Here is a 20,680-nt window from a genome sequence, read left to right on the forward strand (position 1 = left end):
AATATATTTTTAATATGTTCATTATATTATACTTAATATACTTACAAATGGCTGCACTGAAGGTAGGTCACTTAAATGTGTAGAGTTTTGTTTAATTCAGGATAGATAATGTCTCATAATGACAGTGTGAGACATGACTATTAAAATGTTCATGATTACATTGTTTGAGGATCAACAAAAATTTAAGAACATCACAAGGAGACTTTCTATGAAAGAACAATTGTAACACAGATGCACCTACAAAGAATTTCCTAGCCTTATAAAGTCTATGCACAAAAATTAATAAAACAGTGAAATCAGAGCATACTTAATTTCTATAGTTTGAATATCTAAATTAGTTAATTGAATGAAGCCTGGTTATATTTATGGAGGAAAGGTTTGAAGAAATTCACCATTTGCAAATTGACTGAATTAGAAGTCATGTTTGTATTGTTGTTACTGACACTTTCAAACCAGGAAGCTTGATGACATTGAAGATCTTGTGGTAAAGCATTTTCAAAGTTTATATTGAGAAATTTAAGCTCAGACTTTGAAGAATGAAAGGCAGAACATACATTGTAGGAATAAGGCAAAGTCCCTTCATTGTAATTGGTGAGAACCCCCGTACATGCTTGGAGCAGAGACCAGGTGGAGTGTCCCAAGCATGGAGCAATAGCCAGACCAGAGCAAGGAGAAAGAACACAGAGATCAAGGCCAAGACCACAACACCAGGAAAAACTTCCTGGAAGAGGGTCGGGGTTCGGAATGCAATGGGTGATCACTAAGATCCGGCAGAACCTCTTGTAAGCTATCCTCAAAGATTAGGTGCAGTTGATGGTGGTCATGTCCCTGTCGCCCCAGCTTGAACTGTGGGAATATTGTCTGGGTGCTGCCCTAGACTGAAGAGTCAGGGATTCCTGGTCTGCAGCACTTGGTAGGTCAAGCCGGGTATTGTATCCTGAGTAGGTGATCACCACCACCACTTTGGTGACCATGTACCCGGGTTTTAGGGCACTCCGCACCATATCATCAGGTGACAGCGAAGGGTACAGCACCCTTGGCACTTTGTCATTGCGGTCCACCACCAGCAAGTGCAGACTCATTTTGGTGCTAAGCGTGGCGCAGGTGAGCCCTGGCAGCGGGTCTGCAGCTTCAGCTAGAAGGTGCACAGCTGCTAGTAGTCCAAGACCAACTGTGTGCGCTCACAGACACGTAGGATGATAGTGCCCTTGGCTCCAGGTCGTTTGCCAAGACGAAATAGGATACGTGGCTGTTAGGTCCCAAGTCAGGATACAAGGCGCTGACTTGAGCAATGGAAACTCCACGTGATTTGTTCACAGATATATGGACCACCTGGGAGGCATGGTGGAAAATAGGAGCGGTGTCTTTGACAACAGAGATGTATAAGGTGAAGTTTGTGCTAGAGGACAGGGGTGGATTACCCATGAATGTGGCTGTACTCTGGAATCTGTCCCAGTCCAGGGCTCAGTTTGTTACCAACCTATATATGTGTTTTATATCTTGAGCTATGTTTTTGGTGGGGGAGGTAGGACTGGGGTTTAAACTCAGGGCTTCACTCTTACAAAGCAGGTGCCCTACAGCTTGAGCCACACCCCCAGTCCATTTTGATCCGATTATTTTGGAGACGAGGTTTCTCGAACTGTTTCCCTGGGCTGCCCTCAAACCACAATCTTCAGGATCTCAGCCTCTGGCATCTGGCCTGAGTAATTTTAAATGGGAATTTTCCTTTTAGTTGGCACAGGATTTCTCCATTAAAGCAAGACTCTACCTTTTCTTTTCTTTTTTTAAAAATTTAATCTTTTCACAACACTGGGGTTTGAACTCAGGGTCTCATGCTTGTTAGGCAGGTGCTCTACTGCTTGAGCCACTCCACTAGCCCTTAATTGGAGAATCTAGATTACGTGTTTTGAACAGAGCAATAGCAGCCCCCAGTTCAACATCTTGTATATGTTGGGATTCAGAATTCGCTGTAATGTTAGGGGCATTGTTTTCATCTAAAATATCTATTTTCATTTTACAGTGCTCAGTGTGACTTTCACCATCTTTTTCTTCCACCCCAATTGTGTAGCTCTCTGTTTCTTCAAAGTCCAATCTTCTACCAGTGGTGAGTGCCCCTCTTTTACTGTCCAGCTTGAACAGCTGTCTCACTGCCTTACCCGTACTGATGAAGGGGTAGGTGATCTTGGCATTGACAGTGTCATCTAGGTCAGTGGCCATCACTCTTAGCACTGAGAAGTGGGACAATGACCCTGTACAAGTCCTGGTGAATACTGAGAGGAGGGTTATTATTTGCATCTGCAACAATTACCCTAGATGGTGCAGCAGCTGGAAAGACGCCCCTGTCTTTAGCAGTAACAGGACTGCTCTTCCCTGTCTACAGGCGTTTTCAGTACCAGCTCGGGGTAACTACTGCATCTGGGTCTCTCTCAATCTCTCTCTCTCTCTCTCTCTCTCTCTCTCTCTCTCTCTCTCGTTTGAAGTCAGAGCTTCACGCTTGAGCCACACCTCTAGTCCATTTTGCTCTGGTTATTTTGGAGGGGGGCGGAAATCTCAGGAACTCTTTGTCCTGGCTGGTCTTGAACCACAAGCCGCCCGATCTGAGTCTTCCAAGTAGCTAAGATTATAGGCGTGAGCCACGGATGCCTGGCTGGGTTCTCCTTTTGAATGGAAGAGAAGTGCCGTCCCGGTTGGAGGAAGTACTGCTGTAATGAATCGACATCTATTTTGCGCGGATTCCAGGGCAAAGGCGGGTCCAGTTAGTGCCACTTCGCTGGTTTGGAGTTCTGCGATATTTCTCCTAAAGGTTGGCATGTTGAGGATGATATCCTTAATCAGTATAGTTATATGGAAAAAGTTTAAGGGCTTTCAGGAACCATTTCGAATTCCAGAACATACGTGGACTTCTTGCCTCAAATCTGCTCTCGGTCTATAAGATAGCTCACAAGTAAGTCCCCATTCTCGGTATTGGCCATGAAGAATTTTTTTTCTCTGCATTAACCCACAACACTGAATCCCAAAAGCCAAGTCCCAGATCCTTGACAAGGTTCCCCTCCAGCGAACTCCTGGCTAGCTCTTCCGGAAAGAGGGAGTGAATCTGCTCTGAGAGCCCCAGGCAGAATGAAGACCGTGGGAAAAGAAATGACATTCGCCTTAACCGTGCAAGGCCCCTTAACTCCCAAGCGGTTTCTCATTCCGTTCCTTTTTGATTCTGAGTAGAGCGATCCCAAGACTTCTCTGAGCAGGAATGACCACTTGCTTTGTCTTGGCGGTGTGTTCTCTGATGAAGATCTCCCAGGCAAGCAGCGGAGGCAGTGCGCACTCCCCCGAACCCCCCAAGTCCGCAATCATCTGACATTCGGTAGTAGCCTCTTGAGTTGCTGATATTTCACTCAGCACTGGCCAACAGCGGCACCTAGCGCCTCGGATGTGGAACTGCAGTAGTGCCGACAGCTCCAAATAAACAGCAGATCAGAAGAAAATTCTACCACACATTCGGGCTGGGGGCGTAGCTCAAGTGGTAGAGCGCCCCTTTACCACTTCCCCTCCCCCGCAAAAAATACCCTACTACATATTTCATCTTTCATTTTTGCAATAATTTTTACTAAATATTTATTTTACTTCAGTCTGGCTGTCATTTCTTCCATCTTGAGTGCCAAGTCAAATCAAGTGTTTTTTACCGCTCAGAAAGTAGTAAAGACTTTATTGGCATCGTTATACTTTTAGCTTCCGTTTTCATAAAATGGTTATAATAACAACTTCCCTATTATCTTAGAGGTGAGGATCCAATAAAATAACATATAGAAAGGCATACCAATGAAAGTAAGTGTTGATGATTGCAGAAGATGTATAAAAGTTCTTGAAATATCAGTTTGATGTGTTTTATCATTTCACTTTATTTTCTTTTCTCCTAACTTATAAAAGTTATAAATCTCATAGATCTTAGTTTTATCCTATGTTTCAGTTTCTGAAAATATTATCTTTTTTTTGAGACAGGGTATTGCTACACAGCCCATGCTGGCCTCAAACTCCTGATCCTCCTGCCTCAACCTCCCTAGTGCTGGGATTATAGGCCTGTGTGAAAATACTGTCTTTATCATCTTCCTCTGAAAAGAACTGATAGGTCAACAAGAAGATTGATAATCCTTATAAAACAGTATAGTAAGAAGCAAGAGACTCTTTTCCTTAGTTTCCAAGTGTCTATTTTAAATTAAATAGTATGATTGAAAAACTATATCACAAATGCTATTTTCAACAGTACATTACAGTTGTCCTCAAGTGTACTGTTTCTTCTTAAGTAGCTTAATAGTGGTGAGTGATATGGATTTTGAAGAAAAGTATGAGTCCTTGTACCTATGTATTGCAAGAAAGACATTTATCTTTAATTTTTTCTGGTAGCATGGTTCCCAAGCTACCATATGAGCATCTAAACATTTTGTTTTGGTTAATAAGTGTGCCAATATCTCTGTTTCTGCCAGACATCTTTCACTTTGAATCATTTCCAAACTAGAAAGTCTTCATGAAGAAAGTCTCTTTAATATATATGATATGTTGTTATTGTAAAACTTGGCAGGTGCTGCAACATGGTCTCACCTTACAATGAAAAAGCATTATAGCATCTTAAACTGATTGTCCTGCCTAGGATTGTAGACAACCATTCACTGCCATCTTTATTTTATACAAACATAAAAAAATTGCAAAACCAAGATGAGTCCAAAACATACTAAAGAAAAGTATCCTCCACCATTGAAGGAACACTTTAATTTCAATAGAAAAGCTATCTCTTCAGAACACATATGAAACTAAAGATTCAAATAGTTCAAAGAGTATGTGGTATATATAATACATCTATTGAGAGTGTGTGGGGAAAATATTTTATAATCTATTAGCAGTGTATAGAGTTGAAAAGATGTTTTTCCATTGCACAAAAAAGTTATCTCAGAATACATACTCAAATCTGTAAGTTTTCTCTAAAAAATAATGGAAACTCGAGTTTCCAAGTAGAAGTGAATGATGTCAGCATCTATCATACAGATTCTCTTGTTATTCTTTGGATGCATTCGCTGCTCAGTGCTAATTGTACATTAAGGTCAGAGCTGTCCATCTATACATGTAATTGGTTGTGTTTTAAATAAATGTTTAAAAAGAAAAATCAAGTGGTTCCAGGCTTCAAAATGTGTCAATAAACTTTTAATGTTGTTGAGCAACATAGCCTACAACCCTGCTATTAATGTTCCACAGCCATTTCCCCCTATTTATTCATAATTTTCATTTGATGTTTAAAGTGTCAAAGGAACAAACTTTAAAGGTTGAAAAGTATTTTACTAAGGAGCAAATAAAATCATCCTCACCAAATCAGATGTAGAAAATGAATCAATTAGCCATTCCCTTATGCAACCCATGCTTCTGGAATTTGAGATTCATAGACTAGCATTTCATTAAGGAAACTATCTATTAATTTAAGATGAGAACATACCTCAGAAATTAATTTTAAAACTTCAAGCCATTTTTTTCTTTTGGTGTGACTGGAGTTTGAACTCAGGACTTCACACTTGCAAAGGAGGCACCATACTGCTTGAGCCACACCTCCTATCTATTTTGCTCTGGTTTTTTGGAGATGGGGTCTCTTGAACTATTTGCCAGGGCTGACCTCAAACCATGATCTTCCTGATCTCAGCCTCACAAGTTGCTAGGATTATACACATGAGCCACTAGGGCCTGGCTCCAAGCCATTCTTAAGTTGCATAGATTTTTCAAATACAAATCTTAGACTCTTGTACTAAAGTATAATTGTGCCTGTACTTACAGAAATGCAAACATTTGGGCAGATATTGACTCCAATAAGTGAAGAGACCATCTGTAACTGGTAGATGCCTTATTTGACGTATTTATATTTGTTGAAACTAGCAGTATCTAACTCTTCAGAGACTTTAACCTATATCACAGAATAAAGCAAAGTACTAAAGTTCCTTCTCATTGATTTCTTCTTTCAACAAATACACATAACCAGTAATTACATGGGTTAACCCAAACCTTTCTGATTTTAGAATGCTGGAAATTATCATCATTATAAACTCAATCCGTATTTCTTTTTTTTTCAGTAAAAGTAATAGTAAATCTTATTAGGAAAGGATTACTCTTTGAACCTGAAAGCAGGTTATCTCCAGAGTAAGAGCAACAGTGTCAGGGGCGGGGCGGGGGGGAGAGACATTTCCTGTTCCCCAGGCAGGAAATGGGAGCAAAGACTCTCAATCCACATTTTTCATATTTATAGTGCAAAAGCTTTCTGTATTCTTCCACCAATTTATGCAAATACTAGAAATTCTATCTTTATGCTAACTTCAGGTATACTAAAATATAAATCCTGCAAATATCCTTTACAAAGCAGGTTCACCAATTGTGTCTCTAGGCAAATATTCAACAGAGAACAATACATCTAGTAATTTGAACTAATAGAACAACTCTTCTATTAACAGAACAGCTGTTTCAAACTAACGAAAGTGGTAAAATGATTGTTTACCACTTTATTTTTTGAAACATTCACAGATTGAGAAACGATAGTAAGCCCCCCAACTAATTTGAAGGCAAATTAGCATCAACTATCGAACAAAATAAAGTTACTCTCCAATTGAGCAAATAATGATTCACTATGTAATTATCTGATTTTGATTGTAGCAGAAAAATGACGGAAGACAATGCTAGAATTATTCTTATTAAAAGAGAAAACTAACCTGAACAACTCCTGGTTCTTCCTTGTTTGCATTTATCTTATCACATATCAGAAGAGGCTCACTTTTTTCACTACTCCCTTCACTGATGAGTCTGTCAGCATAGTTGGGCTGGGGGAAGATCAGGTGGCTCTTCCTGGAATCTGTGGTGAGGGGGACCTCATGGGAATAGGTCTGCAGGAAAGCCTGCACTCCATCCATGCCCATAAAGTGGGAGGCTGGCATACTGGCCAATCTGCTTGAAGGCTGCAGCAAGCGTGACATGTGCCAGCGCCTCAGTCTGAGGGCTAGAAGCACAATAACAAAGGCCAAAAAGACACAGGAGACAGCGGCCACTGCTACCACTAGGTAGAGTGTGAGGTCTGAGTCCTGGGGGCCAGTGGGGGTGTTGATGCTGCTCAAGTCAGCCAGGATATCAGGGATGCTGTCTGCCACAACTACTGTGAGTGTGATGGTAGCTGACAGAGGGGGTTGGCCGTGGTCCTGCACAGCCACCACGAGGCTCTGCTTGAGTGTATCTCTGTCCAGTAGGGCTCTTGCTGTGCGCACCTCACCTGTGTGCAGCCCCACAGAGAACAGCCCTGGCTCGCTGGCCTTCAGTAGGCAGTAGGACAGCCAGGCATTCTGTCCTGAGTCTCTGTCCACTGCCACTACCTTGGTCACCAGGTATCCAGGCTCTGCAGAGCGGGGTGCCAGTTCTACACCTGTGGAACCATCAGTAGGAAGGGCTGGGTATAGGATCTCAGGGATGTTGTCATTCTGATCCTGCACAAACAAGCTCAGTGACACATTGGTGCTAAGTGGAGGGTTCCCACTGTCCCTGGCTGTCACCAGTAGCTGCAGATCTCTTACCTGCTCATAGTCAAATGATTGCAGTGCATACAGGACACCAGTGTCAGAGTTAATGGAGACATAGGAGGACAGAAGAGCTTCCTGAAATGTATATTCAGCCAGAGAGTAAGTGACCAGAGCATTGTCACCGCTGTCTGTGTCATGAGCAGTCACACAGAAAATGGAGACACCTCTGGGATTGTTTTCTAGGATTGAGGTAGAGTAGGAGGCATGAGAGAAGACAGGTGGGTTGTCATTGATGTCTGCTACTTTCAGGGAGATGTGGTTTTCTGTAGATAAAGGTGGTGTTCCACTATCAGTGACAGTTACTGTGATGTCATAATCCGAAGTCTCTTCTCTGTCCAGGGCTCTGGTTGTTACTAGGTGATAATAATTATCAACTGACTTTTCCAACTTGAAAGGTAAGTCCCTAGGAATAAAACATGAAATCTCACCATTCTCTCCAGAATCACCATCATGTACGCTAAAGAGTGCAATAATGGTTCCAGGAAGACAGTCTTCAGAAACAGAACTGGTGAGGGAAGTGAGGATTACTTCTGGAGCATTGTCATTCACATCCTGTACTGTGATCAGCACCTTGGCGCTGGCGAGAAGAGCGCCTCCATCCTGAGCTACCACTTCCATGAGGTAGAACCTGATTTCTTCATAGTCCAGTAATTGCTTAGTTGAGATTTCCCCCAGGCTGGAATCAAGTTGGAAAGTCTCTGAAATTTTGTCTTCTTCATTGCGAAAAGAATAGGTCAGTTTCCCATTTATTCCCTCGTCAGCATCCGTGGCGGTTAGCGTGAGTAGCGGAGAGCCCACAGGTATGTTCTCTGGAACACTCACCCTATATTCGCTTCGACTGAACAGGGGCGCATTGTCATTTGCGTCGAGGACTGTCACACGGATATGCGCGGTGCTAGAGTGGACTGGGTCTCCGCCATCTAACGCTATGAGGAGGAGATCGTGAGTAGCCTCTTTCTCACGGTCCAGGGGCTGTTCCAGCACCAGTTCTGGGTATTTTTGTCCATCAGGTCCGCTCTTTATGTCCAGAGAGAAGTGGAGATTGGAACTGAGCTGGTAACTCTGGAGGGAGTTCATGCCCACATCCGCATCCCGCGCGAAGGGAAGCACTAACCGCGTCCCCGCAGCCGCATTTTCATTGACTTTTACTTTTAACTCCTCATCCCGGAATCGCGGGAAGTTATCATTGATATCAATTATTTCCACTTCTACTCCATAAATTTTCATCTTATTCTCAACCAAGACATTAAAGTTCACCAGACACCGCGGACTCTGAGCGCAGAGCTCCTCCCGGTCGATCCTGCCCGCGGTGACCAAGCTGCCGCCTCGCGGGTTGAGAGAGAAAAGCTGCGTCCTACCTCTGGAGACGATGCGGACTCCGCGCTCCGCCAGCTCCCGGGGCTCCAACCCCAAGTCCTTGGAGATGTTCCCCACGAAGGAGCCTTTGTCCAGCTCCTCCCGCACCGAATAGCGAATCTGCCCTTTGCCGGTCTCCCACAGCGTCCCCAGGAGCAGGAAGAACAGGAGCAGGTCACCGCAGCCCCAGCACCTCAGTAGATCCGCCATTGCCTTCTCTTCAATTTTCTTAGTCCTGGTTCAGCCTGCTGTTTCCTTATTTCTCTAAAGCCAAGGGGAGCATCTTCTCTGGCGCAGAGGGAATAGGTGGCTTTCCCCAGGAGCTTGTCTAGTCTGTGCTCAGTATGAAATCCGAATCCGGTTGCGTCCACGACAGTTTCTTTCCCACTTTGGTGAACAGCGACGCTCAGAGTCCTAACCAGTTACTACACCAATTCTATTTTTAATTTCCCTTTAGTTATATTTTTATTTCCAATATTTTTGCTATATCCTTAATGTTGTATTGTGTATCATCGTTTATATCTAATTAAGCTTTAATTCTGAAATAGTGAGACACTGCCACAAACTTGAGATTAATAGAATTATTATATTCCTTTTAACTTAGAAAACTTTTATTTGCCATTGAGCCTATATATATTTTTTCTTTTCTTTTTTTTTTTTTGGCGGTACTGAGTTTGGGACTTAAACTTGGGATCTTGTGCTAGGTAGGCAGTAGACTATCACTTGAGCCACTCCAACAGCCCAAGAGCCTATATTCTTCATTTACTTCTAACCCACGTTGACTTTGTGGACATTGAAATTCCTACCTTTGTTGACTTTAAGACTTCATTTCTTATGTGCTATACATTTATAAAAACATACCCAATTTGTACAAAACAGTGCCAAGGAAACAAACCCAGCTTTCAATGTATCTTTGCAAATATTAGCCATCATAATCAGAAAAAATAAGTCTTCTTCACTTGTGAAGTCTTTGAGAAACTTTCCAGATTTAAAGTCTAAGAACACAGCAGCTGCCCTATTTCAGACTGAGTGTTTGGGTTTGGTTAACTCTGTGCTATTTATATTTGCTTATTACTGTATTCAAATACATTTTACAGTGTTAGAAATTTTACAGTGATAGGCCCTTGGTGACAATCAGCATAGTGAGGGTGGAGAACAGATCTTTAGGTTATCACCCATGCATGAAAGCATGCTTAGATACTTAGTGAGCAACGATAAGTGGCCTGTTTGTTTTTAGAGAGATTTCTAATGCTATTATCTTCAAGGAAAGCAGATAAATAAAAAAATGGACATTTCAGAGTCCATTTTGTGAGAAAAGCAATTTTTACCTAAAAATATCCTGATAGTAAAACAATTTTAAATGAAGATATTTTATATCTATAACTCAAAACCAAAACATTTAAATTAATATTTGATAGAAAATGACATAAGTATAGGTTGCAAATCTTTTCTTCTATGTACAATTTTTCTCAAGCAATTTATTAATATGCATGACAGAATGATATCTCACACTTATTAAAATGTACTCTTCAGAGCATACACATCAGACCTCAAATATAACCCATCCTTTAAAAAAAAGGATCTGGGATTCTAAGACTCTCAGCTTGTTGAGATATTTAACATGTTGACCTTCAAGTCAGTGGAGCTATACCCACCTATGTCCTGTCATTAACAAGCCATGACACTGGGCAAAATGATTCTTTCCCCACCAATTTCCACAAACTAATAAGATGAGGACTCTTTACTCTGAAGCACTATTCGTCTAAGAGGAAGGAAACTAAAATTTGAGTAAAAAGATGCTGAAGGTGAAAGGACTCCCTTAAAGTCCCCAAAGAGACAAACCTTCAGAGGGAAGGAATGTAAAGACAAGGAAGAAAAAGAAGTATTTTGTACAATAACACTTGCAATAATGGACAAATCAATCTTACACTTCAGGGAGAAAATCAATATTTGATTTGTTGGATAAGGTTAAGATACTTAAGGCAGCACATTGTTCAAATCTGAGTCAAAAGACAAGGACATATGCAATGAAGCCTTCTACCACACTTTACGTGGTTAGTTAAGAAACGCTGAGATTTCAAGTGGGAAAAAAAATTAAAGCTCACCTTTAAAATAGTATTGGAGGCAAAGAGGACACTAGTGTCTCCAAGAGTTGTGGTTGGTGCCCAAGAAGCATCTTCACAGACGAGGTCCTGGGGACAAGCCACTTCCGGTGACACGTTGAGAAAATTAAACTCTGTCTTAGCCGATTGTGAGGCAACGCACACATTGTAGGAATAAGGCAATGTTCCCTCGTTGTAATTGGGGAGAACCCCAGGTGCAGACTTAGAACTGAGACCAGGTTGAAAGCAGCCCCAGGCAGCTGGGCTAGGAGAGTGTCGAAGGCGCAAGGCGATGGCCAAGATCACCGCCAGAAGGAAGAGTACAGAAACCAAGGCCAAGGCCACAACCAGGTAAAACTGCAACTCGGTCTGAGGGTCAGAGGGTAAAGGGTCATCGCTGAGGTCTGGGAGGACCTCTTGCAGGCTATCTGCGAAGATCAGGTGCAGCGTGGCTGTAGCGGAGAGGGGCGGTTGTCCACCGTCGCGCACAGCGACCACCAAGCGCTGGCGAGTTGCATATCTGTCACCTAACGCTCGAGCTGTGCGCAACTCACCATTGCGCAGACCCAGGCTGAAAAGCCCAGAATCGCTGGCCTGAAGCACATGGTAGGATAGCCAGGCATTATGTCCTGAATCGGCATCCACCGCCACCACTTTGGTGACCAGGTAGCCTGGCTCTGCGGTGCGCGGCACCATATCGAAGAGCGCTGAGCCATCAGGCTCCAGCGAGGGGTACAGGACCCTTGGCGCATTGTCATTGTAGTCGTCCACCAGCACACGCAGGCTCACGTTGGCGCTGAGCGCGGGTGAGCCCTGGTCGCGGGCCTGCAGTGTCAGCTGGAAAGAGCGAAGCTGCTCGTGGTCGAAGGCGCGCTGCGCGAACACCACCCCGCTGTGCGCGCCCACGGACACGTAGGATGACAGCGCCCTTGGCTCCAGGTCACTGGCTATGATGGAGTAGGAGACTTGGCCATTTGGGCCCAAGTCAAGGTCAGAGGCACTAACTTGAGCGATGGAGGCCCCAGGTGGGTTGTTCTCAGCCACATGGACCATGTAGAAGGTCTGGTGGAAAACTGGGGCGTTATCATTAACGTCTGATATGTGCAAGGTGATGCTTATTGTAGAGGAGAGAGGCGGCTTGCCCCTGTCGGTGGCTGTGATGGTGAGATTGTATTCGGGGATCTCCTCCCGATCTAGAGCCTTATCTGTCACTAGCTTGTAATAGTTCTTTGAGGACGATTTCAGCACAAACTCTGTATTTCCCAAAACGTGGCAGTAAATTTCCCCGTTTTCTCCAGAGTCTCTGTCTCTGGTTTTTATCAAGGCGATTACTGTTCCTGGTGGTGAATCTTCTGGTAGGGGAGTAAATACTGAAGTCACAATCACTTCGGGTGCGCAATCATTCTCATCGAGAATGTCGACTTGGACACTGCAGTGGGATGCTAAATCTCCAGGATCTTTTGCTTCTACACGCAGAGAGTAACTATTAGCAATTTCGAAATCCAAATTACTCTTTGTCGTGATTTCTCCTGTTATTTTATCTAAGTTGAAAAAACGTTCCACTTTTTCATCCACATTATGAAAAGAGTAGGTGATCTCTGCGTTGACGCCTTCATCCTGGTCGGTGGCTATCACTTGAAACACAGAGAAGCCTAGGGGCACATTCTCCCGTAGGGTGACCCTGTAAACATCCTGGCTGAATACTGGAGGGTTATCATTGGCATCAGTGACTTGGATTCGGATCTGGGTGGTGCCACTTTGAGGTGGGTCCCCCCCATCCACTGCTGTGAGGACCAGTTGGTGGAAACTATGCTCTTCTCTGTCCAGAGAATGTTTCAGAATCAACTCAGGATATTTATGTCCATCTGGGGTCTGTTTCTCTGCGACACCAAAGTACTCATTGTCATTAAGGTGGTATCTTTGCAACGAATTAGGACCAGCATCTGAATCTATGGCTGGATCCAGTGGAAATGCTTTACCTGGCTTGGTAGATTCTCCAATTTTTAAATCACTCTTACTCTGTTTGAATACTGGAGTGTTGTCATTTATATCCTGAACAATCACTGCTACGTGGAAGATATTTAATGGGTTTTCAGCGATAGTATCAAAATCCAGAACACACACAGGCTGCTTCCCACAAATCTGCTCTCGGTCTATTCTGTCACCCACAAGTAAATCCCCGCTCTCTGGGTTTACAGTGAAATATTCCTTCTCTGCGCTAACCCGCAGCTTCCGGATCGGCAAGTCCTGGATACCGAGCCCCAGATCCTTGGCGAGGTTTCCTACCACTGAGTTCCTGGCCAGCTCCTCGGGAATGGAGTAGCGGATCTGGTCCGGGAGAGCCCGGCAGAACAAAGACAGCAGGAAAGGCAACAGTACCTGCAGCCAGAATGCCCAGCTGCGTCGCGCCGCACGCAGCCGCATCCTCTGTCTCCTTCCGCCGCTGCGCGGCTCCTTTGCGGGTAGGAGGACTAAACCCTCCGTGGATGGCTGGATCCCAAGTAGGTTCCTTTTCCTTCTTTTGTTTTCTGTATGTGAATTTGTACCGGTCTCTTTTGTGTGGTTGGTCTGAGCAGGAAGTTACCCTCTGAGTCTCCCATATCCTTCTGGGATAAGGCCTCTTTTCTTTTGACCTACAGCGACACCCAGAGGTTTTCTCGGAAACTGCACCAATGGCTTCAAACGTTTTATGTTTTCTTTTTTAAATGTATGGAGCATTTGTTTTTAAATAGGTAGTATGTTGCTAGTGTGCCAAATTAAAAACGGACAGAAGGCGTAGGTTCTTATTCTCATTTCCGTATTGTGTAGCATATTTATCCCAAGAGAAACGAGTGCTGTCATGTGTATTCTTCCAGAAATGTTTTGTATAGAACAGCAGATTTTTTATAAATGTTACATCCCTTTTACTCAAATGTAAGCATATAACATACCATCTTCTGCACCTTGCTTTTTTATTCAACACACACACACACACACACACACACACACCCCTTTTTCTGTGTGTTTTTATTCAACACACACACACGCACCCCTTTTTCGGTGCTGGGGACTTACTCATTATATCTTGAAGATCATTTCATGTCAATACATTAAAAGGTTTCTCATTTATTTCTTATAGCTATGCAGTAGTCCATCATATGGACACAGATAAATTTTTATAATAAAAATATTATTTTCTAGAAGAAATCCAGGGCCCATTCAAAATATATATTTTTTCCACATTGGTAATAGGTTATACATTGTCTACTGCTCTCCTAGGAATTAGGACACATACCACTCTGATACTGGAATATAGTCTTGATGCCAACATCTGAATGTGTTTGACCCAATTTTAGGCCATATGAACATTTCTAAATTATACTTCATCACATTATTATTGAAAGTAATCTGGACTGAGACATGAGCTGTCTCAATATTCACTTGTTAGTTTCTCTTTCTTCTCTTGAAGCGAACTAATTTCATGTCTCATTCCTGTGAATCCCAAACCATGTAGAAACTACAGTTCTTCTTAAATTGAACTGAAGTACATTTTACTATCTTAGCACAACTTCCTCTTAACAAAAACACCAATTTGTGTAGTCCATAGGCATTCATGAATTCTGAATTAACTCAGAACTATATGAAGGCACTAGGAATAAAAATGTAGCATGTCTCTTACACACGAAATATTTCATCCCATATTAGATTATCTGAGGACCACAAAGTGATAAAGCTATCTAAGAACAATTTTCAGGAATACCAATAGGGATGAGGCCAATTTACTAAGTACCACGAATTGTACCAGTCAAGAATCCAAATTACCCAACTTTTGCAAAATGCTTAGTTGATGAAAAACAGAAAGATTTCAAAAAGTTTTGTTTTCCTTAGGTAGCAAGGTGGGATTTAATAGTGATGTCATGAGAGGCAGTATAGAAATTATTAACATTGCTACTACGATCTACTTAAATATGAGTGAAATCAAATGGGCAGTATTTTTGATAATCACATATGTACACCAAAGGAATTACACAAAGTCATTGTTGGTATATCTCAAACCAGCAGAAACAAAATATTTGAGCCAGCTGTTGTGGTATATGATGGTAATCCCAGCACTCAAGAGGTTGAGGGAGAGGAGGATGGTAAATTCCAGGCTAGCCTGGGTTACATAGTGAGACTCTGCCTCAAAAAATGTTTAAAATATACTAGTCCATTGAGAAAATATCCCCTTTAAAGGTGTACCTAAAAGTTAGATATTTTCCTCACTATCCATAAATTGTCATTGTCTTATTATGATGGAAAATACTCTCTCAAGGAAAGAAAAGTAAACTTCAAGCAAATTATGTAGTGAAAGAAGAGGAAATTTAAATAAACTAAGCCCAGATTGAACATTAGCATCATGGGAAAGAACGCTCTAAATATGAATTTACACAATGCCTTCTATTTCACAGATCTAATCTATCCTTTCAGTAACACACATAGGAAAATGACATTTTTAAAAAGTGAGTGGTTAAGAAGCTGGGGGCCATGGTTCACACTAATCCTAGCTACTCAGAAAGATCTAAGTTCAAAGCCAGCCTGGGAAAATAGTTTGTGAGACCCTATCTTGAAAATATCCAAACAAAACAAAGCTGGTGGAGTAGCCCAAGTGGCAGAGTGCCTACTTAGCAAGTGTGAGGCCCTGAGTTCAAGTTCAGTACCCCCAAAGTGAGTGGGTTAAAGGTACAAAATGGAGAAACTCCTTCTGAAACCACAACTCAACTAAGACTACAAAGGATAAGTTATGAACAAATAGGGTGGTGGGTGTAGCTCAGTGATAGAGTGCTTGCCTAGCATGCCTAATACACTGTGTTTAATCCCTACCATCACAAAAAGAAAAAAAGTTAGTTATAAACAAATAACTTTTTGTGTAGTGAATCACTATTGTTCCTCCCTTTTAAAGCTTCAGAATGTTAATAAAGAGGAGCTTTTATTTGATATTTACATATTTTATACAATTAGGGGCAGTTACAGAGCCCTTTGTTTCATGATGGTAAGAGCTATTATAAGTTTGACTCACCTGAAGAAGACTGGGGTCTCCTTTTGTTTCAGATAAGTCCTGAGCTATGAGAAGAGGCTCGCTTTTCTCACAGCTTTCCTGGCTGATGAGCGTGTCAGCATAGTTAGGCTGGGGGAAGATCAGGTGGCTCTTCCGTGAGTCTGCAGTGAGCGAGACCTCATGGGAATAGGTCTGCAGGAAAGCGTGTACCCCATCCACGCCCACAAAGTGTGAAGTGGGCATCCCCGTCAACCCACTACTTGTAGCCTGAAGCAGGCGATTTGTATGCCAGCGCCTCAGCCTGAGCGCCAGCAGCACGATGACAAAGGCCAGGAAGACACAGGAGACCACAGCCACTGCCACCACCAGGTACAGTGTGAGGTCTGAATTGTCTTGGTCTCTGGGAGTATTGATGCTGTCCAGGTCTGCCAGGATATCTGGGATATTGTCTGCCACAGCAATGGTGAGTGTGACAGTGGACGAGAGAGGAGGCTGGCCATGGTCCTGCACAGCCAACACGAGACTCTGCTTGAGAGCATCTCTGTCCAGCAGGGCCCTTGCTGTGCGTACCTCACCTGTGTGCAGCCCCACGGAGAAGAGTCCTGGCTCGCTGGCCTTGAGAAGGTGGTAGGACAGCCAGGCATTCTGTCCTGAGTCCTTGTCCACTGCCACCACCTTGGTCACCAGGTATCCTGGCTCTGCCGACCGGGGTGTCAGCTCCACACCAGTAGAACCATCAGTAGGGAAGGTAGGGTACAAGATCTCAGGTGTGTTGTCATTCTGGTCCAGCACAAACAGGCTAAGTGACACATTGCTGCTGAGTGGAGGATTCCCGCTGTCCCTGGCTGTCACTAGTAGCTGCAAGTCTTGGAACTGCTCATAATCAAAGGAGCGCAGTGCATATAGGACACCAGTGTTTGAGTTGATTGAGACATAGGAGGATAGAGGTGCCCCTTGGATTGTGTCTTCTGTCAGAGAGTAGGTTACTTGGGCATTGTCACCACTGTCAGGGTCCTGGGCGGTCATGGACAAGATGGAAGCTCCTCTGGGGTTGTTTTCTGGAATGTAGGCAGAATAGGAGGCATGAGTGAAGGTGGGTGGGTTGTCATTGATGTCCTTCACTTGCAGTGAGATATGGATCTCTGTAGACAGTGGTGGAGTTCCCTGGTCAGTGGCAGTTACTGTAATATTATATTCTGAGACTTCTTCCCTGTCCAGAGTTTTATGTATCAATAATCGATAATAATTTCCGTAGGTCTTTTCAAGCCTGAATGGCAGGTTATCAGGAATAGAACAAGTGACAAGGCCATTCTCTCCAGAGTCACTATCATGCACGTTGAAAAGTGCAATTACTGTACCTGGGGCAGAAGTCTCTTGGATTGAGCTGGTGAGAGAAGTAACTGTGAGTTCTGGAGCATTGTCATTTACATCCAGAACTGTCACCAGAACCTTACTTCTGGCTCGCAGACCAGGTCCATCATGGGCTTCTACATCTATATCATAGAATCCAGAGTCCTCGTAATCCAGATCCCCCAATATTGTTATGTCTCCACTCAGAGAATTCAACTGGAATAGCTGGGATATTTTGTCTCTTACTTTCCGGAAAGAATATGTCACTTCTCCGTTGGCTCCTTCATCTGGATCGGTGGCTTTTATGGTGAGTAGCTGAGTGCCTACAGGCAAATTCTCCCGGACATTTACGCGGTACTCTGGCTGAGTGAAGACAGGAGCATTATCATTGCTGTCCATCAGTGTTATGTGAATCCTGGCAGTTCCAGAGAGAACTGGATCGCCTCCGTCGAAGGCGGTGAGAACCAGGTGGTGAACCGCCTCTTCCTCGCGATCTAGGGCGCGCTCCAGCACCAGTTCCGGGTACTTAATTCCATCTTCCCCGCTTTGCATATTCAGGGAGAAGTAAGCATTTGAGCTGAGTTGGTAACCCTGCAGGGAATTTATCCCTAAATCCGGATCAAAAGCTTCAGGGAGAGGAAATCTTGTCCCAGGAATTTGATTTTCGACAACTTTTATTTCCTTCTGCTCTGATCCAAAGGTGGGCGGGTTATCATTAACATCGGTTATTTCTACTTCTATTCCAAAAATCTTTACTTTGTCTTCTAGGAGAATCTCCAGGTTTGCTACACACTTTGGGGATCTGTCACAGAGCTCCTCCCGGTCGATCCTGCCCGCGGTGACCAAGCTGCCGCCTCGGGGGCTGAGAGAGAAAAGCTGCGTCCTACCTCTGGAGACGATGCGGACTCCGCGCTCCGCCAGCTCCCGGGGCTCCAACCCCAGGTCCTTGGAGATGTTCCCCACGAAGGAGCCTTTTTCCAACTCCTCTGGTACCGAGTAGCGGATCTGTTCCGCCCGGATGTCCCACAGGGCCCCCAGGAGAATGCAGATCAAAACTAACCGGCTGCAGTCCGGAGGAAAAGGAGGAGCCGCCATTACAGCCCCGCTGCCGAATAGTCTGAGCTTGGGCGTTGTCTCTGGAGGTCTGAGGAGCCCCACGATCTTTGGGTTCCAAGATAAGGTGTTTTCACGGTTGGGTACTGGAGTTCTCCGGGGGCCCAGATTGAAGCTTCCTAAAGCCCCAGAATCCGTGCTTTATGCTGCGGAAATCTTGTTCGGATGAAATTTCGGGTTGCCTTTTCCCCCGAGTGGTGAACAGCGACACTCAGAGTCCTAAACTGTTATTGCAATTTATTCTTGATAAATGAAGTATGCTATATACTGTTTCCATTCCTAATCCTATCTCTCCCAAACAGAATAAAAGTCAAATTCCCGTGTTTTTAACTTGCAATGAAAATCCAGTAGTGATCCAAAGTTTCCTGTATTATAAACTAAGTTGTCTTCTCAGATAAATAAAATGGTGATTTTTGGCAAAGGATGTTTTCTGTTTTTGCGTTGTTCATTCCTACTGCCCATTTTCAGTATACTCTATTGTGTGAGAGACACATTCATTCTTCCTAGGAACAAGGGTGAACTTGAAAAGTGGAAGAAAGAGATGGGTGGACACATAGTGGCCCTGGAGTTTGGAGGCTCGCTCTAGTTCTAACCTATGCCAGACACAAGTTTCCTTACCTGAGTTGATTAGATCCTGGGACAAGTTTTTAATTCCTTTGCAAAGAAAACACATGCTGCTCAAGAGATAGTTTTACCCCTGTGCAAACGGGCTTGGTAGGTTTTGGAATATAATTTGCTCATTAATTTGTATGCAGGAGATTGTAGGCCCCAAGGTACACCTATGATTTTCTTGTTCACAGCGTGACCTCAATCTTTAGAGAAGCACCTTTCATAGAGCACATACTCAACAGAAACATATCCAACATTGAATGGATGAGTTACCAATGCAAATGCAAAGCCTTAAACAATGAGTAAATAACTCTAGTATTAAAAATAAACACCACCATTAAGAAGACAGAAAAAGTTATGTTGAGGCACTATAAACAGCAGGTAATATTTCAGTGACTTTTTTCATATAAGACACATCCAGTTGGTTTATTTTACCATTACCAAAAGTATTATTTTACCATTATTGCTAAGTTTATTTTGGCTTTGATTTTAGAAATAACAAGTAAAAGGAAATATTTGAATAGTTGTATATGCATTATCATTGCATGTTTCATAGCATTCTTGAATAAATTCTTGAATAAATCAGTGAGCCTACAGTTATTTAATTTATTCATCACTTATTAGAATATAGAAATGACTCAAATTTTAAGGATATGTAAAAGTCTCTTTACTGTGCAGAATTTTATATATTTGGACTTTGAGAGAGTAGATTTTTAAGGTGCTTTTCACAATCCTTAAAAGATTCACTAGTTACTGGGAGTTTAGAGATTAAAATGAGGTGTTTTGGAAATAAAATTGACAATATGTATAAAACCCTCAAAATGTTTATAGATCTGACTCACTTCTCAGAAACATAGACTAAAGGAGTAATAAGGGGCAGGAGGCTGGCTCAAGCCATATAGCACCTGCTTAGCAAGCAATGTAGCACCTGCTTAGCAAACCTGAGTTCAAACTCCAATAACACTGAAACCAAAAAAGCAGTAAGAAGTATGGAAATTGTTTTATATATATTAAAATATTCAATACATTCCTTATTATAGTAGTAACAAGGCAGAAAATGAATAAAAACAAATGATTAAAGAATGGTTAAGAAATTTATAGAATGACCTTCAGTGAAATTGTAAGTGGGAGCAATATTGACCCAAAGTTAGTGATTCAAATTAAAATGTGACAATCTTTGCTATTGTGATATGACACAATATGTTGCAGCAAAAAGTTGTTCTTACTAGAAATATAATTGAAGATGAAGGTAAACTTTAGCTTGTGCAGAAAGAACTGGTAATACCTTTATAAAGAGTAAGCACAAGATTACTTGAAAAAATAGTCTCACACATCAACTAAGAAAGGGCACTATTATTACCAAGGGTGTTGATATCCAAGAAACGGCTCTCTAGTAAGATTTGCCAATCACACATAATGGCAACAGAAAATGCTGAAAATCAGCGATCAAGTAATTTCGAAGATGACTGAACAATCAAGTAATAAATCTCCACTCATCCAATACACCCCACTAGATACCTCCACTAGAACCACAAAAATGACCAAACTTAATC

At 42.7% G+C, this 20,680-nt stretch overlaps 1 protein-coding gene and 2 pseudogenes across 8 annotated transcripts in view; all 3 read right to left on the reverse strand.

The window, feature by feature from the left end:
• LOC109681333 (protocadherin gamma-C4) overlaps positions 1-20,680 on the reverse strand; it is a 182,840-nt gene that overhangs the window by 128,978 nt on the left and 33,182 nt on the right. The window contains exon 1 of one of the 8 annotated variants that reach the window (XM_074076802.1): positions 16,077-19,044. The exons of 4 other annotated variants lie outside the window; for them this stretch is intronic. In XM_074076802.1, coding sequence (XP_073932903.1) covers positions 16,077-18,500 — 2,424 coding nt within the window. In that variant the 5' untranslated portion in view covers positions 18,501-19,044. 3 more of the 8 variants (XM_074076807.1, XM_074076819.1, XM_074076820.1) reach the window with 3 other exon arrangements.
• LOC109681330 (protocadherin gamma-B3-like) lies at positions 339-1,680 on the reverse strand (annotated as a pseudogene).
• Positions 1,678-2,811, reverse strand: LOC141410461 (protocadherin gamma-B3-like; annotated as a pseudogene).

The sequence above is a fragment of the Castor canadensis genome, chromosome 6, assembly GCF_047511655.1.
Source record: "Castor canadensis chromosome 6, mCasCan1.hap1v2, whole genome shotgun sequence".
Classification (NCBI taxonomy): Eukaryota; Metazoa; Chordata; class Mammalia; order Rodentia; family Castoridae; genus Castor; species Castor canadensis.